The 26,532-nt window shown below is 40.9% G+C and overlaps 1 protein-coding gene across 5 annotated transcripts in view; it reads left to right on the forward strand.

Moving 5' to 3' along the window:
• Window positions 1–26,532, forward strand: part of LOC111218778 (tensin-1-like) — a 173,738-nt gene that overhangs the window by 33,745 nt on the left and 113,461 nt on the right. For all 5 annotated transcript variants that reach the window (XM_022741243.1, XM_022741245.1, XM_022741246.1 and 2 more), the window contains exon 2: window positions 24,166–24,280. In XM_022741243.1, coding sequence (XP_022596964.1) covers window positions 24,166–24,280 — 115 coding nt within the window. The remainder of the gene's footprint in view (window positions 1–24,165; window positions 24,281–26,532) is intronic.

Here is a 26,532-nt window from a genome sequence, read left to right on the forward strand (position 1 = left end):
CCCCCCCCCCCCCCCCCCCCCCCCCCAAGAAAAAAAAAAAAAAAAAAAAAAAAAAAGCTTTGTGAAACTTTCCCCGGCAGAGGGAAAGAGAGGGAGAGTGAGCACAGAGGAGAGGCAGTCAGGATCCAATTTAGGTTTAAGGGGAGAGACAGAGGAGGAGAAAGCAAGTAAGAGAGGGAGGAAGAGGGAGAAAGCAGGAGCCCGAGGAGAAAGAGAGTGTTCCTTGTGTTCAGGATAGTCATGGCTTTGCAGCGTTGGGCAACTCTTCTCCTGCCTGGATTAGATTTAAGGAAGCCCACTGGTCTGTAGCAGCAGCAGCAGCAGCAGCAGAGGCAGCAGCAGCAGCAGCAGCAGCAGCAGCAGCATCACTCCCGTCAGTCACCATGCCGTCTGTCTCTCTCAGCCTGCCAACAGCTCTAGCTGGACCTGCGCGCACCTGGGTCTGCCTGTCCTGCATGTTCTGGGTGAGATAACTTTTCACCTTGGATTTGTTCCCAGGATCATGAGTGATTTGTGAAGTGTCAGCATGCACGAGACTTCTGTCACATTTACGACCAAGCTGCAGGAGATAGTGGACCTGAGCATGTAAATCTAATTACTTGCAAACTGCAGTTGCATAATACACTGTAGGTAATGGTGGAATCATGAGTATCTAAGTGAGTGAGTGGCGAGGACAGAATTAGCTTGATGATGCAATTAGCCAAAAGGCTTTTTTTTTATTTTTTTTTTTTATACCACATGGAGAATGGGTCCTGGCTCAGTACCACTGGAAAACCCTGATCACATCAAGCTGGTCAGGAGATGTGTTGGGTGGTCTGCTTGTCGGGGGTTGGGTGGAGGGTTGGGACCCTGGCTGTGGGGGGCCTTGGCACGGTGACACATTTGAGGGAGGAAGATATTATGAAGGAGAATGGGAGGGCGTGCAAATGTGAGACACAACTGTGCGTTGTTTTCTCCCTCGAGAAACATATTTAGCATTTGCTCTGCAGCTCCACGCACGGACTAAAAACTTTTCTGCTCTGACGCTGTGTTGAATTAAACGTGTCTGCTGCTCTTTTCTCCCTCAGTCTCTCTCTCTCTCTCTCACCCTTTCCCACTCCCTCTGTGTCCCGCTCTGTCTGGCTCTAGGTGGTTGGGGGACACAGCTATTTTTGCGTTCTCTTGTATAATTTAATCTGCCGCGCATTCCCGCTCGCAGTGAGAGGCTGTTTGTGCACTTGTGTGCCCTCTAAGCTGTGATGTGGTCAGTGAAGAACTGTGTGTTTGTGTGCGTGTCCATGCTAAAAGCATTGTGAGCACGGTCTCGACATTTTGTCTTAAAACACTCTTGAGTGCTTTTCCTAATTTGTGCTGATATGAAAGAACATTCCTGGCTCAAATATACAACATTGCATGCTGCTCTCCTCTTTTTTCAGCTGAATAGAGGATGAAAGAGGAGAGTAGCTGAATAGACCATTGAGATTCATCCTTCCTCATTCTGCACTGGTCCTTTGGGACATGACTTCACACCACTGGCAGAGCTGGAGTTCTCGGCGAAGAGACTGGATAATCTTACAGAGCTCTTCATCAGTTAATTACCATTCTTTCTTTTGAGGAGCAGGAGGCGAGGTGAGAGGGGGGTCGTAAAAGAATCTCAAAGCCCCCCAGCTAAGCTCTGGGTCACTGATTGACTGCATCAGAGCACTGTATGACAAAGCGGGCTCACTTAAGGGGGCGGGGTTCAATCTGAGCCTCTGAATTCATAGCAGGCCCTAAAACAGTATTAATATGGGCACACCTTATGTCAGGAGATTAAGGTTCGGGTTAAACCGTGAACAGCCCTAATTTGGGTACACCTTATTCCAACATTATTCCAAGATTATGGTTAGGGTCATTGTTACATCCTAAAGAAGACTTAATATGGGCACACCATATGTCAGCAGATGAGGTTAAGGTTCATCATAAACCTTTTTCTAAAGATGAGTGCCTTGGTTTTCCCCAAGAATTCTTCTAGATCTGTTCATTCCCATCCGCCAAAGAGCACCGTCTTTTTTGCATTAATACATGTTTCAAGAAGCTCTCCATGGTTTTTAATTTAATTTAGGTACACCTTATTCCAACATTATTATTAGATTATGGATAGGGTCATTGTTAAATCCTAAAGAAGTCTTGGCACTGTATGTCAGAAGATTAGTGTTAAGGTTAACCCTGAAACAGTCTGAATTCTGACACACCTTATTCTGGGTCAGGATCACCATTAATCCTAACCCTAAGAGATGCACCTTGACCAGAAACCCAAAGGTGTGCCAAGAGCACTGAAATAAAACAATCTTGCAATTATCAAAAGTTTGCAAAGATTTAGTTATTGATTATTGATATTTCTCCATCTTGATGATCGTTGTCTGTACTATACTTCCTGCTAGACTGATCAGGTTTTCGTAGGACGGATATAGACCTACTTCTTGTGCAGCTGGGAAAGTAAGCACAGCTGCAAAAGCTGTTATGAAGCAGTGAAGAGGTAGGAGAGAGAGAGAGAGAGAGAGAGAGAGAGAGAGAGAGAGAGATAGAAAGAGGGAGAATGAGCATGTGAGAGTGAATGAGTAGGTACAGATGCAGGAAACAGACCATCTTCATGAACTAGACAAGATCTATTCCTTCGCCCGGCCTCAAGTGGGGAGGGTTTCCTCTTGTCAGAGCAGGATGGTCCTGGATAAAAGCAGATTTTTTTCCCCCAGCCTAGAAGCAGAGAGAAAGTGCTCAGGGAAATATAGGAAATGACAGGAACAACTTGAAGGACAGAGGAAATGAACAGAAGATGCGCTAGCCAAGATCAGAGGGCAAAGTGAGTAGGGATGGCGCGAGAGGCCTCGAAAGAAGACCTTCAGAGTGCCACTCCTCCACCAAACACTGTGAATAATTAATGAATGCCAAAAAAGGGTTTTAGGCAGAGTTTCATCAGGTTTCTCAGAACTGACCATGAAACCAATCAAATGTCCTCTACTAGCCCATGGCTGAGAGAAACTTTAAAGGCCATGCAAATGCTGTTGCCATTCAGGAACCGCAAGCTGCATCCACTTGTTGTGGCTTTTGCAGTAAACAGGTGTGATTGACAGAATGTGGGCCGGGCAGCTGTGAAGCTGTTGGCAGCAGCGGCCAGGTGCCTCTGACCCAACAACGTGCTGTAGCAAACACTGCCTCAGATCACAGCTGTGTCAATGCAAATATTGATCCTTGTCTAAACCGTCAAAGTCGCCAGGTTCAAAGAACTTCTCGGGATGATCGATATCCATTAACGTACTCTCAGTCCATCCAGGTTCAAAGTTGGGTCTCTGAAGGACCGCTCTGGGAAATGGTGGTATCTCAGGAATGTTAGGTCATTGGTCTTTCGTGGTCTTGACTAGAAAACAGACAAATGACTTGAAACTGACATGGACTTGTTACATCTGCCTCTGAAAGCGCGATACATCTAAAAGAAACAGGAGGTCTGTGCTCTCTGTTCATCTTATTTCTAATATTACTTCCTATCCTCTTTTCTTTGCACTTGCCTCCACCCTCCCTCTTCTCTCCTGATCTGTTGTTGGTTTGGTCCCCCCCCCCCCATCCGAGTTCCTGAGATCACCTCTGATTTGGAGAAAAACGTTCCACATGTGGGGCCCCTTTGAAATATGCCAAGATTTCTGTAATTGTAACATCTGGGTTTTCACTATAATGGATTTGCCATGCAGTTTCTTTCCGGCTTGATGCTCACTGCCATCCTGTGCAGCAAGGCTCATGCTATTTTCATCTTTGTGTTGCTCTTTGCATGTGCTCTCTTGATGGTGCCTTGGTTGAAAAATCTTGAACAACAAAAAGGGAAGTTTAACCCTTGTTCAGTTGATTTATGAGAGTTGTTGAGCTTTGTGTAGTAACCCCCCCCCTCTTTTTCGTGAAGAGACCCCCAGCCTTGTGCATGCTTCACTGAGCACATTGGCCTTAAACCTCCCATGGCTTTCTGGTTTTTCCCTGGAGGGAGTTTCAGGATTCAGAAAATTGAACTCCTACTTTAATGCAGATTAAATGCATCTAAATTGTATATAGTGCATTCTCAATATGCACTGATTGGAAATAACCAATGATCAGATCTTTTTCACCTTCGTACCTACTGTCATTTGTCTTCTGTTAATTCATCCTGTAGATTAGTGATTAATATTGGATGCCATTATTGCATTGCTTAAGAGAGACAGACAAAAGCCGGAAAAGGGAGAATTGCAATACTCATACCTGACCCAGAGTTCCCTCATTTTTCTCGTCCTTTATGGCATCTAGTAACACTGTCGGATATCAGACGTCATGCTCCTCAGACCTTTGTGTCTAATTTGGTGCAATATTACTTCATGTCTCTGAAGGGCTTTAACCAGCATGGCCTTCCAGATAGTGCAGCACATGTCCTTTTATCCACTGGTTTTGTCCCTTATCATGTCTGTCACACACTTATTTCTATCATTGAAAGGACATGACATCGTGAAGACTCATTTATAGCCAGATCAACAGCAATTAAAGGTCAGTGCAATCAGAATGTCCTTCACTGTGCCTTTTACGCTCACATTATTTGATTATTTAACTCTAGCTATTTGCATGAAATTATTATCATGCATGAACAGTATCCGTTGATTTTGCTTGTGAACCTTTCACACCAGAATAAGTCAGAAATATCTCTGAGGTCTTGACAGATACTGTTTGGGTTTTTCTTAAGACACATTCAAACAACAACATTGTAAATTATGGTTATGCGTACTGGAATGAACCAAATTGGTGATTAGTAAATCAAGTATGAATTGTACGTATGAAATTGTATGTATTTTATCATGGTTTATGTAGATTTTTGAAGCAGACTTTCAGTCTTTAAACCCGTAACTAAACATGTCTGTTCAGAGCATGTTCTGTACTTGTAGTCAGCCACTGTTGTGATTAAATTTGTTTTTGACAGGCTGGAGAATAGTGAGAAATAAATGAATACAGGTGACGTCACTTAAGGAAATGCCTGTATGATTTTTGACGATAAGAGGGTCAAAGGTCACTGTTGTGGTAAGGACTGGCCACAGACTTGGCTCTGGTTTGTGGGGAGGTGTCTGGACCTTGTAGTGGTTAAGATTGGACAGCTAACAGGAAGCTTATTGTGGGGTCTGGGCCCCCTCAACACTGGAGCCGCGACATTGCAAAACTAATCTGCTGCAATTATGTGTCGACAAGTACAATAATGAGACATGCATCATTTGTGTTTACTTGGCTGGACTGAAATCAGCTTGGAGTCTGTTAAAATAAATGAAACATACACATCCTCAATGTCACTGGACCTGCATTCACATAACATCACATGACTGGTCTTAACTTCCAGATCAATACACGTAGCTGTAATTGCTGCTTTTCACTAGTGTGAAAACATCCTAACCCTCCCATCAACTTTTATCAACACATTATTCACTTTAAGCTTCTACTGCTGCTGACTGTTATTACTGCAAAAAAGTAATGTAATCTTAAGTATTATTGTATAACATAGTAAAATGAAATAATTTAATGAATTAACTTAATTAATAACAATAAATGACATAAATATTTCTATCCTTAAATGCCTTTTGTATCAGTAGTAGCCAGACCACAATTTGGAAAAATGTATTTTAAGACATAGTTTGAAAACTCATTAGCTACTTTGTGATTTCTGCTTAAAACAAAACAATGTAGACAATCTTCTTCTTAGGAATGCAAAGTTGAATCTTGCTCGATCCAATACACTCAGGGGTTTCGTTGATACAACCTTACTTGGTCTGGTGTGACCAGTGGCTTATTACGGCTTATGTTAGCTAAATTTTCATAGATATTACTGTGACATTTGTCTGTGACTCTTCTGTACTTGTGCTACTGTTTTAATACATTTCAGTATGTCACACAAAACGCACATTTAAGTGTTTTCATCATAAAATTAAAAGAAGTAAACACACCATGCCATTAATGGCCACACTGGCTGTAGCCCAGTTATATAGACTCACTTTAAAAGACCTGAAACCTTGGCTTCAAACCTTGACTATTTCTCAGGTTTTCAGGTCCTTTAAAGGTTTAATATCTTGTTTATAAACCACATGTTTAGTATCCAAAGCCACCTTATATGGATATGCTCCACATTTCATGTGTGCAACAGTGTAAGCCAGAAAATTCCTTACATGTACGTGTAGACTCAAACTTTGTGTTTCGTCACTGCCAGAACAGAGCAGCCAAGTTAAACCAGATACTTTAACAAGACACCGTTTTTTACAGAACAACACAACACAAACACTGATCAAACCCAGGAAACATGTCACTTTATTAAATGTAATGCCAGAACTTGAGCAAGTGTGCATTTGTGTGAGTGAATATGAGAGCTCTGACATCATGATAAAGCACTCTGTAGAGATTAAGACTTAGAGCTGGGAGCTTTCACCTTAACACCAGTATTTATTTCTTGACTTTGCCAGCTGTACAGTCGGGATTGTTTGAGGAGATCAAGATCTCTCCTGGCACCATTTCCCAATGTGTCAGTCAAGGGCCCTCACCAAAGAGGCCCACAGACCTTGTTAATGCCATGATAACCTCTAACTCTGGATGTGATCTGAGACCTCCCGTGGATACCTATGCATTCAAGTGTAAGGCCAAACAATCCTTATTGGAAGTGGCGCTGACAGCGCCCTGCTGTGCTGCCTGCTTATTTATCCAAAGGGATTCGGGTTTACATTTGAGGGATTTCAGTTTTTTTCGAATAAGTTGACTTTGTTCGCAGTATTGTCAGTGTGATTAGTAATTTGATGGATTTATTTGATTTCCTTATTGTATGTGTCTTAGACAACAATCCAGAGAGGATTTTATTTAGTTTGGAAGAACAGAGGAGGCACTCTCTCTATGAGATCTAATCATAAGAACAAAATCCCCTGAAACATATCATCCCCATTATTTTTAGAGAACATTTTGGGGTTATGGCTTTAGTTTCATCAGTCTCGTCCAAGTGCCTGATCCTCTGCCAACCCAGCGTGATATAGAACACGTGCTGTTTTCCCTTGGCAGTAAGTTTTTCTGATGAACTTTGGATGTCTTTGATTAAACCTGTTTTATCCCTCTGTATCCATGCTATTGGCAAGGACAATCCCCCTTGCTTTTATTTGGGGCTTGTAGCCATCTTTCTTCCACATGTATAATTTATTTTCATAGGCTGCTATATCACAATAGTGCGAGAGAAAGTTCAGAGCTTTGTTTCCTTAAACAGATAGCTTATCTCGGGCCATTCTGAGATTTTCACTTAAAACAAACAAAGCAGAACATTTATGACTCGCTTTATATGGATTTGTCGTAAGATTTCAAAACGCATGTCTGAATCCAGGCCAGAAAATCACAATGTACTCTTGTTACAACAATAATAAACAATTTATTTTACACACAGAGTGCTTACCAGATTATTTGGACACACAAAATCAACACAATCACAAAACTTAAGAAGAGAAGACAACACTAAAGAACAATAAGTGGATATATGAGGAAAAGTTACATATACAGTCCACACCATAAGTACGGTTTACGTCATACATTGAAAATACTGAGTTATATATTTAACACATATTTCCCAAATTGCAAAGGTTATAAAATTATTGGACACTTGGCTATTAAATGTTTCTTTGGCAGCTGTGTGTCGTTTCAACATGGCGAACACAGGCAAATGACCTGATAGACCGAGGAACACATGTCTTGTGGATGAACAGAAAATCATTTCAGAGAAGAAATTGTCTTAATGACTTCACAGCAAGTCAAGAAAGCTCTACAGGATATAGGCGGACATGTTTCCTTGTCAATGATCAAGAGAAAACTTCAGGACCAGAATGTCAGAGGATTCACCACTAGATGTAAACCACAGGTTAACCTCAAAAACCGGAAGGTCAGGTTGCAGTTCACAAAAACGCACGAAAAGAAACTATTTGAGATCTGGATCAAAGTTTCATGGAGTGATGAAACAAAATCAACATCTATCAAAATGATGGAAAGGAAAAAAAACCCCTCATCCGTCAAACAGGATGTGGTTCTGTTATGGCTACCAACGCAAATGGAACACACTGGCATTTATTGACTCAGTTTTTACTATATTGATGTAAATCTGCTCAAATTAAAGCTAAGACTCGGTGCTTTCATGTAGTATCTATTATTTTGTTTAAAAAAAAAAATTGAATGTGCTGAAGCCTGAAGAACCAAAAATGTGTAACTGTCCGAAAGCTTAAAGGTCAGGACTGTATCAACAATAAGCAAAGCAGCGTATCAACAGATTAAAGTATGACGGTATTTTCCACTAAACATGATTAGATTAAATTAAAGTAAGGATGTTATTTCCTACTTCTGTTTTATGAATCCAGGACTTTGTCTTTATCCTTGAGGACTGTGGCTTCATAAGACTCACTTGTGTCATACAGTTTTCTGTAGATAAGGTCCAGAGACTAACACTCCAAACAAAAGACAAACAAAATCACAAAATGACTGTGGAAGTTTTACAAGGAGAGTGGTCCTATAACATTTGTCTCATTTACTGTGCTAACTTCCTTCTGAGGTACCTGAAGTGCAACTGATAAAGTCACCTCTTAAAACCACATAGCGGCTACTTGGCCTTGTTTTTTAAGATTTAGAAATAGGAAAGAAAGAGAGACAGTCACTCCAAATATATAAATAAGTACACAATACATTTAATTTAATGTACATAGGTAGGATATGGCTTGACTTCAGTAACTTGGAATCTCAGGGAACTGCCTCATCAGTCAGTTCAACCTGTCACAGATCAGATACCATTTTGCGATTTTAGAAATCAAACTTTGTGCATCTTTTTAATTCGTAAGAATTGACAATTATTGGAATGACAGGTGAAATGGCTCTTACCAGCTTCTGTCCTGGAAAAGAAAAGCTTAAACCAGATAAAAGTCTACAGCCCTGCTAACAGCTTTCTTTGGCTGCACTGAGCATAGCAGCTTTTTGAGCTTCATGCTTGCATCAATACGCTAACATGCTCACAGTGAGAACACTAACATGCTCATGTTTAGCAGGAATAATGTTGACCGTCATCATCTATTTTACCATGCTAGTATGCTAACATTTGCTATTTAGCATCAAACACAAAGTAAAGCCAATGCTGACAGGAGTAGTCAAACAAAAGTATTAGACAGATAAAAAATCTGACCTGATGAGAGCTCTAGATGAAGACTCAAGGGACCACTGTTATTTTAATTCATCTATGGGCACAATGAATGCCTGTATCAAATTTCATGGCAATAAATCCAACATTGGATAAGCCATCACAAGAGACATGCCTCTAGCACGGCTAAAAACAAAACTTTAATATGCAAATGGCAGTGTTCGAGTCTCAACCTGAAACCTTGGTCAATGAATTGTCTGGTGGAAATTTAATGAAATTTTCATTACAGGTTCCTAGTCTTTGAGTTCAGAATTATGATCATTAATCAAACTTGACAGTAAAAGAGGTATAGATTAACAAAGGTTTTCAACAAAACTTGGGTGTCCCAGAATGCAACACTAAAGTATTATACTGCACTGTTTAATCAGCATTAAAGTAACAACTAGTTTTTGACAAATTGTGTCTTTATTGTTTCCGGCTAGAGAGCTGAACATCTTTGCAGCCCCCCTGCGAAAAAACCTCTTTCTCTTTCACCCCCTGTAATTGAGTGAGTACCAAATCCTGACAGCCAAGATAAGATGACCCCGCCGTGTTACTCTCTCAGTGCTGCTGATGGTCTGAGAAAAAGACGGGATATTTTTTCCTCCTTCACTTCTGGATGACTGAGTAATTTCCTCCCTGGGATCCACCTCACTGAGATGAAATGCATGTAGAGAGTGGAGTTAGAAGGGGCAAGGGTGGGGGGTGGGGGGGGGGCAGAGTGGGAGGAAGGAGAGACTGGAATGCCTGGGGTGCATTTTTCCCCCAAATGAAAAGCAGGTGACTGTTCATTGTAAGGCCATTTGGTTAGTGGGAACTGGAGAGCGGAAGAAACAGGAAAGGAAGGAAAGGTTGAAAAAAAGAAAGAAACCCCTCTTCTTTCTGGTATTTAACTGCGAATTGTTGCCCAATGCACTTGTTCTGTAGTGGGCTGCTTACAATTAGGGGATTCACAGACACTTCCTTCTTCAACTGTTGATTGTACTGTAACATGTCATTCAGGATAAGTTGGTTTTATACTTAACTGAAAACAGGCTTATTCTTGGTAAAGTTTTTTTTTATTTTTTTTTATCTGCTTTGCATTTGTCCTTTTAAGAGTTGAACAAGAAGTCACTGCAAAAGTGTCTGGATGAGTTATCTGGAAATCTTCTGCTCCAGGAACATTAAGTCACAGCTGAGATGCTCTGTAGTAGCTGATTGCACATTACAGGGAACCTAACGTTTGTGTTGTGTGACGGTCACACTAACATTAGCCCATAAAAATGTTGCCAATATATGAGTTTGCTTGTGATATAAGGAAATTAAACTTTTAGTAAGTATCGGCTTGGCGTGGGGAGAATTTTAATTAATAGTTATAACAAATTTGTTTTTTTTGAGGTTCATGCAAGATATCTTAAACTGGGATTTATACAGATACTAACAATGTTTAAACTTGTGCAGATAATAGCTAATTAATATTAGATAAGATGGAGTCAAAAGGCCAAACAGAAAAATGATGGAGATGCAGAAAATAATTATTAGTAACAAATCTTCTTGTGAATCTCTCTTGTTGTTTAATCTCATGCTTTTTCATTCTCATTACTTCGTCTATATCTTGATGGGGATGGGATGAATAATTCAGTCACTGTATAGCAAATGGCTGTAGCCATGTTTTGCCTCACAAGCATTTTTACACATGGTGGTGAAGTGAAATGTTTCATTTCATTTGAAATAGCGATTATGATACTGTTTTGTGTGTTATGATGTTTCATGTTTCCTTTAGCTGTACGATGGCATAGTCAGGAAATCATTTCAGGGGGTGGGGGTTGTTCAAACAAAATGAGACATTTCACAACAGATTAAGCAGTTTATTTTCCCAACTTTTTATGATTTGGGTTGCCAGCCCTTAGGGATAGCAACTAAATGCAGTCACTTATGTAGAGCTGTGAGAATCAAGTTGAATAATGTTTGTCTACATCATTTTTTCAGCGAAAAACCTCTAAAACCAGACATTTGAAGACATCAGTTTTCTCTGGGAAACTGTGGTGGAGAGTTTTCACTTTCGGCTGACATTTTATAGACTAAACAATTAAAAGATAAAACAATCAGCAGTTTAATTGATAATGAAAATAATCATTAGTTGCAGCCCCTTCATAGATGAATAAACACACAAACGCACACATAGTTTTAACCTACCTTCCTTTTTTTCCACAGTAAGTTTTTGTTGATATTTCTTCAGCTCTGCTCTTAAGAATCATTTCAAAATGCTCAGAATACACTCTACACAATGTAATTTTTCTCTTAGCATGATCTCTAAATCCCAAAATGACATTTAGGTCGTTTGAAATGTTTGACATGTGTTCAGAGTTTTAGTTTGGGAAGTTGTGACAGTTGATAGAGGAGCAGAATGGCTTTGGATGGAAAATATGTCACATCGTTACGGTTATAATTTTCCAGAGATGTATACAGAGTCTCTTTTGATGATCCAGTGTTGCTGATCAATAGTGGTTACACCCCGCATTGTTTGAAAGGAGTGAAGCTTTGCCTTTATACATTTTTGTCTGGTATATTCTGAAAAAACAGCAGGATTTCCATACATGCTAATGCTATAATATATATTATTATGTTATAATAACCAGAATGAGTGCACCACTGCACTGTCAGCAAACAGCATGGCAACATTAGTTTTTTTATGCTAATGTTGTGCTTTTAAGTAATCTGTGCTGTCTTGTCATGTTTTTGGACACACACAGGTCATTTCTCTCTGCTGTGGAGCTAACTTTATCACTGCTACTTGGAATATCATGTTAGCTGCCAGAGTTGACAGATGTCTATCAAAGGTGGGCTGTGGTGTGTTCATGGGTTTCCAACAAAGTGCTTTATTTCTAAATAGTGACGATGTTCATAAACTGTTATGACATCATGGAAAAATGTTTTCTACCCTAATGCTGTTTGCATTAAACATAGCCTATATGTACATAGTACAATTCATGCAACAGTTCAATTGTATCAGTACAAAAGAAGAATCAAATCAAAGCACTGATTCCTTAGCAAGTTGGGTTGCATTTGATTCAGAGAGTAATTCATGTTCCATAGTTTATGTATCATAAAAACATATGTCTCCCATCTGTCCTGCCTCTCTGTTTACTGCTATTTAATAACGCAGAGTTGAATCAGAAGAGGACATTGTTTGAAGAAGATCAATTATATGATGACCTTGCAAACAGACATTTCTAGTCTGAATTCAAAGCAGCAGTGAATTAAAAGCATCGGTTCTTGTATATTTCAGTCCAAACGAGTCTGTCAGACTCTTCATCCATGTCACAGGCAGCTCTCTCATCTTTAACCTTTAAGCTGTGTGTGTGTGTGTGTGTGTGTGTGAGTGTGTGTTTGTGTGTGTGTGTATGTGTGTGTGTGTGTGTGTGTGTGTTTTGACAAAGCTGCTCCTGTGACAGGATCGCGCTTCATCAAGCGAAGAGCTGTGGTTGCTCACTGATCACAACAAGGATTTCACTGATTTTCTGTAAGGTGCAAGTGACAGCCTCTCTGCCTCTTTCCCATGGCCCTCCAGGACAAACTGCTTTGCTTCTCCGTAGTCATATGACAACACGAGGGGAGACAGAGCAAGGATGGGAGAGGGAGTGGATGTTTTGCGATAAGGTGACTGGACAGGAGAAGAGAGGTGGGGCAAGTCTTGACTAGATGAGGGCAGAGTGTAGAGGGAAGAGGTCAGGCAGAGGGGAAGAAGAGAAGTGAAGATGGGTCAAAGGTCAGCTGGCCCTGTTTAGCTGAGAAAGATGAAGAATAGCTGCCTTGTTACATGGGAACCTACCCCATGGGAAGGGGGGCGGGGGGGGGCTGCAAAAAAAGAGGAGAGGGTGTGTTGAGAGGATCTTGCAGAAAGGGGAAACAAAAATACCCTTTGCACTCATCAGCAAGTAGCTTTGTTTGCTTACTCATTGAGTCAGTGAGTGTATATGCTGTACATACACACACACATAAACAGTCACAGATGGAGACATGCGGTGGTCACCCAACTGTGTCTTGTTAAGATATCCATCCATGCATATGGTGTCCCATATGAGAGACGGGCGCGTCAATGGCTGATTAACCCAGTTGATTGGAGAGGTCTCGTTTAGTCTTCTGGCTCCACCAGGACGAACAATAGCCTCTGGTTAGAGGGGGCGATGACGTGGTGCGTATGTGTGTATATGCTTTTCATAGACTTCATTCAGACTGTAGGAAATCACTGCCACACAGACAAGCACGACCAGTCTGGCCTTCCTCTCTATCTTGTCTGCTGTCAGTGGCCTGCCTGTATATCTGTCAGCCTGCCTGTGCACTAACCTGACTTTGTTTCTGTGTAGTTTGCCTGTGTCTGTCTCTCTATTCCCATCTGCTACTACAGCTCAGTGTCCCAGTTCTTTTTTCCACATGTAATCTTGTTAAAGGTTAAAGAGATCTGGTGTTTTCCAGTACAAACATCAAGCATTTAATGTTTGATTGTGATCCCGTGAGGTGTGTTAGGTCTAATACTGCAATAATCACAATCGGTGGCACAATGATCATTTATTGAGACCCAATGTTAAAGAGCAAGAAGTGGAAAGTATTAGGTCGATCCACCACATTGGTCCAGAACAACATATCTCAACAACTATAGGAGTGCCAAGAAATTTTGTACAGACAATCATGGTCCCCAGAGGATGAATCATGATGACTCTGGTGCCAATAGCAAGTCAAAATTCCCACTTATCCAGTTAAATATCTCAACATCTGTTAGATTATTTGGCACAAAATTTGGTTTAATTCATGGTCCCCAGATGATGTATCTTAATGACTTAAGTGATCCCCTGACTTTTCCTCTAGTGCTGCCATGAGGTTGACGTGCTGGTTCAGAGTAAATCATCGCTACATCTGTTGGATGGATTGCAATGACATTTGGTTCAGATATTCATGCCCCCCTCAGGATGAATTTGTCAAAAGTTTGGTGACCCCTTCACTTTTTCTCTATCACCATCATCATGCCAACATTTCTCTGTCAAGTAATGACATTTCTGTCAGCACCAACTGAACTGTGTGTATTAATTACCAAATGCTAGCTTGCTACTGTGCAAAAAGTAAGATGGTAAACATGGTAACATAAAAATGTTAGCATTGTTGTTGTGAGCATGTTGGTATGCTGATATTAGCATTTAGCTCAGTGCACCTCTGTGCCTAAACACAGCCTCACAGAGTCAGACTATAAAGGCCAATTCATGGTTTCTGTGTGGGACCTTGTGACACAAGATCTGTCATCTGCTCAAGTCCTGAACTAATTAAAAATTAAACGATGATGAAATAACCATGATTGGAACTTTTTGAGTCCAAAAATATTTAAGTAATTCTACTGCAAGAAGATGAAAAATATTCAAGCATTCAAGTAGATGTAATACATTTTGCTATTGTTAATCTGTATGTTTCCTTTCCTCGTGGCTGTCTAGTAGAAAATATGTTTTATGCTTCCTAAAAACATAAATTCACAGTCCCCCAAACCGTTAGACGCAAAGACCTGAGCATGAGAGCCAAGGATCAGAGGCTAGGCTACCTGGACTGTTATGCTTTTCCAGAGTTTGAAATACCCTGGGATTTCTATCCACCGTATACATGCATGTGAGAGTGTCCATGTGCACTGAAACAGACGTGGACATGGCTCCACGTGTATGAGCTAATGCATGAAGTGCTGAAAGTGAATGCCAGTGTAATCAGAGGTGAAGTCTGGGTGCGTTTGTGTGTCTCTGCATGAGTCACACGTTCAAAACAGTTGAAGGGAATAGTTGTGAGTCTCTAAACTTAAGGAGAAAAACAGTGTCTCGGTGGTTACCTTATTCAGCTGGAATGTCTGTCACATAGCAGAGTCTGGAAGGGTTTATCTCCATAGTATAACATTACCTAACACATACTGAAGCTGCCCAGTGTGAACAGTTTGATTCTTTAATACAGTACGTCCATTATTATGACATAAATGCTGCCGTCCGAAATTTTCGGCACAGCATTAGACAAATAGCAGATTTCCAGATGTCTGAAAGTTGATGACTTTAATGAGATAAAGTTCACATCTCAAGTTTCACTTTCAATTTAATGTGATTTTCTGGAAGTCGAGCCTTTTTTAAAATTGTGTTGTGTAACGTGCTGAAACATGAGAATGTATTTGTAGATTTAAGGCCAGAGAAACGAAAGGTTTTTCGTTACAGGACTGAAATTTCAGCCACATTTTTCCAACCAGATCATTCTCTTTCCTCTGCCTGTCTGTGTCAGGTTCTCATCTTCCTTTTCCTGTCTGCTTGTCTGGTTGTTTTCCTGTCTTTCTTTACTTTGGCAGAGTGTCCTGACATCCAGGTCCAGTGTTACGGAGCACATAAAGAAACTGCAATATATCTTACCCTTGATTTGTTGCTCTGCTTAACATTTTAATCCCTCTGACGCCAGATTCACCTCCAACTGGCCGGTGTATTAAAATGATGACAGATACATATGATCTCACTGTAATTTGTAATATTTGTAGGAGAAAAAATACATTTTTCAATGTCCATGTGAAAGGTGGGTGATGAATAGTCAGTTTGTTACCAAAAACATGAATATTTAAGCCTGTAAACTGTAGCTGCTATTTTCCCTATTTATATTTTATATATTATATATGATTCCTTTTTTTCTGCTCTGTGTATCCAGCTCTGTGGTACCAGGTCCAGGTTAAACATTAAAGCTGCACTGTTTGAAATTTTTCCATTAACAATAAACCAAATCACTGTGAAATCCAACAGGTGCCACGTGTAATAATAATTCCACAGTGAATTATGATCCACCTCCGCAGCTCAATGCAGCTCTGTGGAGCCTTTGAGCTTCTCTTAGCTCTTCTTTTGGTTTTCCAGACCTCTACTCAACTCAAGAAGCTCGTATAAACCCACTGTCTGCCCAGCAACAATTGGCATACAGTCAGAAGTTAGCTTGTGGCCATACTGTACAGGTAACAAAACAAAACTCCTGGCCCAACATATGCCTGGGCCCTTGGCCCCAGTCTGGCCCTTTTACTTCCACATCTGGGCAGATTCCAGCTGTTATCCTTTGGTTTTGTTTGACAGACACAATATTGTCCGTGTTTGTGTGTTGGGTCCAGATGTGGAAGTATAGTGGAACATCTGGCAGCCAAAAAGCCATATATTTCCCAGTTGGTGGAGACCAAACCAGAGCCAAAAGTATTACTTACATGTGCGTGTCTTAGTTCTCCAGCACTGTGCCGGCTCAGTGAAGTGTCGGCTCAACTTTAGCTCAGTGAAGTCTGAAAAGCACTGCAATGAATAGGCTATTTGTCTTGTTTTCATGTCATCGTCGCAATCTTTTGGACTAATTTGTCAGTAACAGTCAGACAACAGTTGGCCTATTACCGCATTCGCTGTTTAGAGACCAACGGAGGAACAAGCGTTGAAAAGTTAGAAAGATAGGCGTGTTGGAGAGGCTGTTCTTTATGGTTTTGAAAGTTGTGCTTGGACTTGGATACAATTACCAGACTATGGCTTCAGACTGAGGACTGGTAGAGTAGCATTTTCCTTCCCTTTAGACCTTTCACGCTAACATGAGGATTCACATTTAGAAACAATTAGATTTGCTGTTCTTGTCTTTCTGAAACAGTTGTGATATGCGCCACAGCCGTCATTCATGTGGCTTATTGCCTACAGCTAACCCCTGAACACATTTCAGGCACAGAAACTTTCCTTGCTGTAAGCCCTGCATGCGTCAGGTATACAAAAAACATTGCCTAATAAATGTTGATGTTGCTCAGTGTTTGCTGGATGTGTAAATAGCCAATTGTTTGCTAACACGTTGACCATGTGAACTATATGAGGCAATAATGTGTCAGTTTTATTTCAGTTCAAAATCAATTAATTTTGAACTGATTAGCCTAATTACCTTAAGTTAGGCTAATAAACACCTCCCTTGAAGGTTCATTGTATTCCTGTGAAAGTAAAAGTAACATGGCAAAAATGCCAGGAGTAGAAGGGGCCGACCAAAACATACTGCTGTGTTGATTAAAAAAATCTAACAGGAGCATCAGCGCTACAAATGATAAGACTTTATGTAAAAATGCATGGTTGGAAGATGCTGGCTGGAAATCTTTCTCTTCTTTAAGGCCTTTTATCAGGAGGAAAAAGTAGAAAGTAGGGAGGAATGTGTGAGAGGTGGTTGGGCATGTTACTATGCATGTGTATGTTTGTGTGTGCATTGATGTGACAGTGTGTTCATCTGTGTGTGTGTGTGTGTGTGTGTGTGTGTGTGTGTGTTTGCACATTTTTATGCACGAGAGTGCCTGTTTTGCCCGTGTGTGCTAATGAGAGTGAGGCAGGAGATTATGCGTGCGTCTCTAAGGGAACGGGAGTCTGTTCCCAGGAGCTGCAGTGCCTGGGCTGGGGGGGGTATGTGTACACCCTGACCCCAGCTTTCGGGGGTCCCGGTTGCCTGTCTGAAACCATTTCCTTCCTTTGTGGCCCATTAGAGAATGTGAGAGTGTGAAGCGAATGCGAAGGACTGAGGCCATTTGCATGTTGCAAATGGCAACAACTTTGAAACAGAAAACAGTCAGTGAGGACCACATCTCCTGTGACCGTACTTGCAGGGCTGCCTTTAACTCTTTAATTCTTTCGCTCCCCACCCCCATAGCTCTCCTCATCACCCATGTCTCCCCAAGCGACTCTCCATATACTCCCGCCACCCCCCCAAACAATAAACAAACTGAGTGCCGGGTGCATTGCTAATGATCGGAAACAATTAAGAGCTCACAAAAGGGAGCGTCCTGCTATATTGCGCCGTGCCGTATTTACATAGTATTTTGAGGTTAAATGACTGAGGCTGGATTTGTGGTGAGGCCAAGAGGACTAAAATAGACAGGCCTGCTGAAGAAGTCTCTCCTTTGTTTGGCCTTGTAAACCAGGATGTCTCGACTACCAGCCCCTCTACCAGAAAGAAATGAAACCCAGTTGAGGGAATTTCGTTTTGAGTATCCCCATACACATCATACCCCTTGAACCTCACTTCACTCAAGACAAGTGGCATACAGCCCCCCCACCCCACCCCCACCACACACACACACACACACACACACACACACACACACACTGTCTGTCCTACTGCATAAGCCCTGGTGTGTGAATAGATAGAGGCTGAGGAGAGTGTGAGAAGGCTCAGCAGTGGTCAAAGAGGCTGCTGAATAGACTCCTGGATTGAGACATTCTGCCTGTTTAACACAAATGTACAAGTGTGTGTGTGTGTGTCTGTGCATGTGTGGGGCGGTGGGGGTAGTGTGTATCAGTTTTTGTCAGTTCGGTCACAGGCAACATAAGTGATCTGACATAAGAAGAATCTTCTCAGCAACTTCAAACTGACAGTATTTTGTGCATTATGAAACCGAACTGGCTTTCCTCGTGCTTTCACTTTGAATGACAATTTTAGACAGTTTAAACTTTCTCAGGCAAATTCCACTGACAGTGATTAAGTTCCTTGGCACAGGGAAGTGAAAGCAGAGGCTAAAATTCATCTACAGTGGAAAAACTTGGCTTGTTGCTATGGCAACGTGGGCTGATTAAAGTGTTACACCCCACCTTGCAGAAGTAATTTGATTTGGAATCTGGAAAATGTGTTTCATGCATAAATTATTAGACAGAAAACACAAGCACATGAGAAGCAGTATGGTTGTATGTATAATATATTATAGATTTTTATTTATTATATATTTCCAGCTGTTATTTAAATTCACATAATTCAGTGTCTGTGTATCTAAAATTGAATCACAAATAAAAAAGCAACTGGAGATTTTAAAAACAGGGAATCATGCCATCTTTTTATTGAACTCAATTTAACTCAGATTTTTGACTCTTCCAGCAGCTGATCGCACGTCACCTGTTTCTGCAAATGAAATCAAATATTGCTCCGACAGTCCATCCAAACACTGTTGCAGAAGTTCCGATGAATGTGTTGCACTTGTAGTTCGCTTTGCTCTCACTCTGTGTTCGGTTCATCTCAAACCAGCTCCATGTGGTAAAAGTCTGGAGACTGTGCTGCTCTTTTGAAGACGGAGTCTGGTTCTGTTCCTCTAATGTTCATTTTGGGTCATTATCTGGCTGTAGGATGAACCGCTGACTGACCAGTCTGTCTTCCTTTGTTACTCGCCTTTTTCTCACCATTCTGATAGAAATATACAGAACTACCTCCTTACTACTTCCTGCAGTACAGTGTTGTCCTAATAATGTTTTAACACTGACACGAGCACAGACGTAGGGTTTGCACGGGGTACGTGCAGGAATTTTTCCATCAATTTTCAAGGCTTGATTTACTTCCATTGCTGCAGGAAAGCGGGAAGTGAACCAATTTCTTAATCCATGAAAAAAGCCTGTTTTCTCTGAAATGACCTGTAGCAGTTTGTTGCTTAACTTTGAACTATTTAAGGTTACTCAGGGGTGTTGTATGATATTATTTATTATATTAATGAATGTATTTTTGTGTATCATGTCACACTGAAAACTAATATAAATAGATAAATATCGATTTCTTGATATCTTCTCTTCAGTTTGTTTCATAAGGCACAAAAGCTCACTGCTAGTTCACATCCTTCCCCAAATACCTTTGTGGTAATTGCATCCAAAACAGATTACTTCATCGCAGCTCAAACGTCCATTCCTCTGGACTTAATGACTGTTTTGGATTATGTGGTTTGAGAGTAGACGCTTTGACAAAAGCGATTAAAGGGGGTGTTCCTCTAACACCTGCCTGCGGTCGGGTCCTGTTCATTCTGCTGACAGTATGGACTACTTTTATGTTGGCAGTTGATTCCTTAACAGTCTGGAAGTGAAAGCAGAGGATTTTTTTTTTTTTCTTTTTTTGTCACCACAGAGCCGCCTGCTCACTGTCTCATTCCAGGAGGTATCAGTTTCCACAAAGCCTGGTGTCATGCTGACAGAATAGAGAAATATTTGATTTATTATAACAGTCCACCTTGAAACACCAAAAGACAGACTGACAGATACACACACTCATCCACAAATACTGCACACACTCAAAGTACCATTAAACCCACTTATCACCCCTGCTCAATCCCCTGAAATCCATATCCAGATTTCCCAACCCAGCAGGTGCCAGCCGGAGCCTTGGCATGGCGGCACCTTGGATAACATATGTATGGATGCCAGACAGAGACCTCCACCCCCTTTCCCCGCAAGAGCCCCCTTGCCAACATGGCGCGTCCTGCACAGCCATGGTCATTATTTCAGCCTAACTAGATTAAGCTAATCATGTTATGTAGGCAAGGCGTATCCAGGAGATGGAATGAAGGCTCGGCTGTCCTGCTGTTGCCATGTGGCTCTGAAATACAAACACAGAACTGTCACATGGAGGCTGAGGTAATATCAGTGTGTTTCAGTTCCTAAACCTCCGTATGAGCTCATGAATTGTGTGAAGCCACCAAATTATGAGAATCTCTAATAGGCTATATAATTATATAATATGCAGTCCGCCAGAGTGGACATGTCGAAAACTCTATGAAGAATACGTGTTAACTAAAAAAGAACATTCAAAATATTTTTTTCCATGTCTAATGAAGAATAACAAAACAGGAAAAAATCTGGACGTTTCATAATTTAGGCATGAAAGGGATAGGCATTGCCTCACAGAGCCGCTGTAGACTGACAGTACATTCTTAAGGCGCCCTAATTGAAATGGCCAGGTGTTTAATGTCATTACTGTTGGCTGGGAACCCCTTATGTCTGTTTCTTTTATCATACTATAAACACTCTTCTAGGCTAGATAAGATAACATAAAGGTTTTCTACTAACAAATAAAATAATCCAAGAGTGTTGTATTATCCTTTGTTCTGGGTCCCACCTTTCATCTAGTTAGTTTGTCTTTTCCTTGTGAAAATAAAACAGCGTGATCTCAGGCAAAGAACTGTGTTTTGGGGACGTGTTGTTTTAGTTACCAGTGAGATCATGAAATATGATTCAGGAGGTCCAGTTTGAGTAATAAATCCATGGGTGTGAAAGCTTATCAGATAGCACAACAGTTTATAATACCGACAACCTTGGTAAGTTATCATGGTGCCAATCAGTTTATAGTTAGCATAAATATGGTGCTCACGGTGTTAGGTAATCTACCAGGACTGTGTGCTTAATGGCCGATGCAGGTCCTTGCCTCATGATACTGTATTGCAGTGAGTGTAAACGTTCATCTGTTTCTTTGGACAATGCTTTGTGATTTTTGAGTGTATGCAGTGCACTGGAATTCCAGCAATCCTACGCTTCCCATAATTCAATAGTGTCTTCTGTGAGACATTACCTGCCTGGTAAACACCTGTCTTTGAAACTCCATGCCCTCCTGTAATGCAGGTATTAAAAAAGTTAGAGTTCCAAGATAATACTGGTGTCATCATGATGCTCTGACTTTGACAACTGTTTAACTGAGATGGAGACTTTAACAAAATGCATGGAATCATATGAAGGTCTATGTGTTAACCGGTTCCTGCAGAGCCTGGAAATAAGACATCATCAGAAAAAGAGGAGGGGCTTTACTTTCCCTCTGCTAAGTCGGTTCCCTCTGCTAATAACAGGAGAGAGGACAGCACAGTCCGACAGATACTCAGTCTGGTTTATCATTTAAGTGTTAGCTCTGTGCTATGATTGCACACTCTAAGCCACTTTTCCAACACGTTGCCTTTCAGGATTGATGAGAAGAAAAAAAAAGGGGTCATTAGTGGTTGTAAGGTTATTGTGGTTTGTAGTCTGGGAATTCTTACTAGCAGGGAACTACTGGATTTTGCCTGATGATGTTATGGTCTTCCCATATGAAAATTCCTGTGCTAAGTCCCTGAGTATGCCAACCACATGGCCACTTTCAGCCCTGTCCAGCATGCACATGCACTTAATGGAAGCCTCCTGGCAAGACACAGTTTTAAACTGGCTCTTCCTGTCTTGAAAACACATCCATTATCTGTCTTTAACCTCTGAATGTGCATTCAGGGCACAGAGAAACACACACATGGTCGCAGACACATACAGAAACATAATGGAATTTCAGACATTTTCATTGCATTTTGACATTGGGAAGGAAAACCAAATATAAAAACATACAGATAAATACAATAGAAATACAGATTAACGAAAGATTATAGGATTCAAGTGAATGGGGAAGTGGTATAGTATATACAGTAGTATACAGTAAAGTCTACATTCTGCTTCACCCAGCAAAGCCTACTTATTATATGAAGTAATAGAAATTTTAGAAATGTTTATGTATTGGAAGGCATGTACGCCTGTCTCTCATATTGTTTGATTATGTGTTGATTGTTCTGTCTATTCTTTAACTACACAGTCAAATTAAAGCAACAACTCCTCCGACCTGAACAACTGGAGTGTCTCCTGAAATAACGCCACTATGGCGGCAGGTGTACCGGACCTCGTTTGTCATGGTTACAATAGTAAACACACGGACTATAACAACAGCGACGTACCTACCTTCCTTGTCATTGTTACTTTAATAACAGTCATGGGTGCTTTAGGTTTAGGCGCAAAAACTACGTGGTTAGCTTTAGGAAAAGATCGTGACTTTTGTTAAAATAAGTACTTCCAAATTATCTTTGTTGTCATGGTTACATAATTAACAATGTGGTTAACTTTGTCAAACGGTCATGGATAATAGAAAGAACATAAACTGCTTCTTTCACATGGGACTCGAACACCGCTCTCCTGTGTCATATTCATCCATCCACCACAACCTCCTCCTGATGTGGACTTTGTTTCTCTTCATACTACGTCACTGCACTTTTCCCTTTGCTCCTGTTATAATAACTATGACCACTAGATGTCGCCTAGCAATATAACGTTGCTATGACGCTGCACAGACGACCTATGGGCTCGTTTATTTACAGGACTGTCTCAATTAAAGGCATATTCTGAAGTGGCCAGTAAAATTTGTATTTTATTCTTTTCTTCGTGTCCCTCCTTTGACTCAGTTGGTTAATTGATGTTAAATGCTGTTTCACTGTATTAGATAGAATATAAAAGTGTTGTGGCTCAGTACTTTTACAACATAATAACTACAATATTAAAAAGTGGTAAGGTTGTCTGCCTCACAGGAGGACTCAGGGCACCACTGTCCCCATAGAGCTGAACCTCAAAGCTGCATTGGGGAGCAGCTGAGCAAATACACCACATGAATGATGTCACACTTCCCCACGGTCGGTCATTAGGGGGCAAATGGAAACACGATGGACGTTTTCTTGTAAAGACACCGCAGGAAACAGTCAAAGCTTGACTTTTCAGTTTGCTGTCCAGCCTTGCTGAATGCCTGGTTTACAAAAACAGACAGGAAAAGGATTGTGTGGTAGATGGTATAAACACTAGAGGGAAAACAGCAGGCTGCACACAGACACACAGGGGGGTTGAACAGGGGTGGGGAGCACTGTCAGAGAGTTTCACCAAGGAGTTGTGTAACACACCTGCAAGGAGGGAAAGGAGATGACAGGACAAAAGTTGGGAGGGGGAGGAAGGAGGAGGGTGAAAGAAAGAAGGAAGGAAAGCAGCAGAGATTAATCTGTGTTCTCCTTTTTCTACTTTTTCTTCTGCTTACCTAAGCCCCAGCAACCTCACTTCCTGGGTGGACTTTAATGTAGAGAGTTAAGCACAGTAGCTGGAAGTTCTTATGATACAGTATGCCTGTAGTGCTGTGGACAAGGGGTCGCTTCTGAGATGAGTTTGAATATGGATGTATGTGATTTATGTGTGGTCAGGCGTTAATCTTATATATCGCATATGGCAGATTATATAAAATGAAGCTGTTGAAGAATATATTTTTATGGATCACCTGCACTTAAAAGATAAAACAAAATGACTTGCACCACCTGGATTCATTGCAGTCCCCATCAGGTCACAGCATTTTAACACTTAACATTCCACTTGTGTGCTCTTTTCTTTTTCTTCTCTTCACTGCAGCCAGAGGAATTGGAGGCTCTTCACTCCCATACGTTCCGGGTGAAGACTTTCAAGAAGGCCAAGCACTGCAGCGTTTGTAAACAGACCATCATCCAGGACGGACTCGTCTGCCGAGGTCAGTCACCCCTGGTCTCTTGGACTTACTGAAGCAAATGTTCTTGTGGTGATCCCACTGATGTTCATTTTATTTCAAACTGATTATTATAGTCTTGTTGTGTTAAATTAGTCTTTCACATCAGAATCTGTCAATCTGCTGTTTATTTAAAGATGACAATATGCTCAAGATCCCTGCCCCCTAGTGACATGGTTGGTCACAGATGGTCTGTGAATGTCGCAGTGGCAGATTACGATGAATTTCTTGTGCACCACTCATTGACAGGTCTGTTGGATCCTGACCAACCCTGTGTCCTAGAAATTGCCTTTATATGAAACTAATTTACAATGCTTTGTAGGAAACTGTGACGAGATTATGTTTCCTATTAACATAATGAAGATGTGTTGTTAGTTTATGTATTTGGCAAGTCATAATTAATAATGAACGTATCAGTAAAATGTTCACAGACAGCATATTTCTGTTTCCGTCAAAATATCTGTTCTTGTAGCACAATATCCATTTGTAGTGAGTAGAGAAAGCTCGTGGTCGTGGTTTAATACAGAAAACATTCAGAGACTGGATTGTTTTGACTGTGAAGGAACCAAAGAATCCTGCACACCGTTGATCAATTGTACTACACTTTTATTATTATTCATTTTTGGATGGCATTAATAAAGGCCAGCAATAATTGTGAATGTCCATGACTGACCGACTGAGTGATCACAGTTCTACCATTGGTCAGCGGAATGCCACGTGGCAGAGTTGGAGTTTCCCCACTGACAGTTGCTCTTTCAAAATGAATTGGTGCAAACAGTTTCTATTAGGGAACGTTTACGGCCTGCAGCGTTGCCAATTCAGCGTATCTGTCACTAGATTTAGAGAATCTTTTTGCTCAAAAAAGCATCTAGTGACAAATCTAGCCACTTTTTAGACAAGCTTTGGCTACTTAGAAGAGAACTGCCGTAAGTAACTTTCTCTCTGAGCAATCATTTTATTTTATTTTAAGTAAATTATTCAAAATCACAGCACAGTCTTTAGCAGCAACTTGGAAATGGATTGGAGGTTAATGGGGCACGTTTCAGTCACTATTTCAAACTTGTTCTGTCGTCTGACAACAGAAACAGAAAAGCATGTGAATGAGAACAGCTTTAAAAGCCTGTTAAAAGTAAGATCTTATCGCACAATGTTCATTAGGTCCCAACTCTTCCTGCTGGGAAAGCTGACTTTCACATGTTGCCACATTTGGATCAACTTACTTTAAAATTGAAATCTATTATAGATTGCTTCAGCAACATAATTAACATTCAGTCCTCATAATCTTAACTCAGTTGTTTGTTTACCTAACTCTCCCCAATGAAGATCTGAGGCCCACTGCGGGAATCTGCTCAGACCTGCTGGGACAATGAAAGCGATATCTGTTACAACATCCATCAGTGGTCTAAATGAGGATGGAGTGAGGAGTCATGCAAGGCTACCAGAGGTCATCTCTGTGTCAGGGTTCAGTCAGTCAAGTGACAGAGGAGGGCAAAAGAAGCCGCAGAGAGGCTAAGGGTTAACAGCTTCTAAATCTCCTTAATGGTGTTTACAGAAGAGGCAGTATGGTTGACTGATGGCTGAGAGATTTGCATGGTTCGATTGATGCATTAATCTTTTATAGAACAGAGACAGAAACATATTTTTCCATTTGAAAAATTTACATTTTTAAATGTTTTTGTTGCCTTGGTTCACACTGTGGCCGTTTGCTAAATAAAAAAATGTTACCTTCTGTTAAGCTAATGTAACGTCACCGGGGTCCCCAGTGTCAAGTATTTTGTGCTTCAATTGTTTTTTGTGGCCTACCCTGATGCCATTTCGGGTGTGACTGACGTATAATGTGCAACATCAAACAATTGCAGGAAAGTAACTGAGATTCAATAGTAAACTTTAATGTGGTCACTATTTTCTAAACAGTGTCGATGCCAGTAAACCTTTCCCATCTGGTGCTGTGGGTTAAAAATGAAGAATATATGATCCTGGTCTGCTCAGCACGTGATGTCTTAGTGGAAATATCTGTTTTCAGACAGATAACGTCAAATGAAACCATATGGAAATGGCTGGATGTTTGGTTTGGCACATCAGGGGGGGAATACTCAGCGTGTAGCTTCCCCAAACCTGACAGGACGGGTTTGGTTGTTTTTAAGGGCACTGCGTAGAAAAACAAGAGCACTCTCTGCACATTGGTATGTTTTTGGTCCCTAAAGACTGTCTGACAGAATTACATTCTATTCACATTC

The sequence above is a fragment of the Seriola dumerili genome, unplaced genomic scaffold (genome assembly GCF_002260705.1).
Source record: "Seriola dumerili isolate Sdu_G_001 unplaced genomic scaffold, Sdu_1.0 BDQW01000052.1, whole genome shotgun sequence".
NCBI lineage: Eukaryota > Metazoa > Chordata > Actinopteri > Carangiformes > Carangidae > Seriola > Seriola dumerili.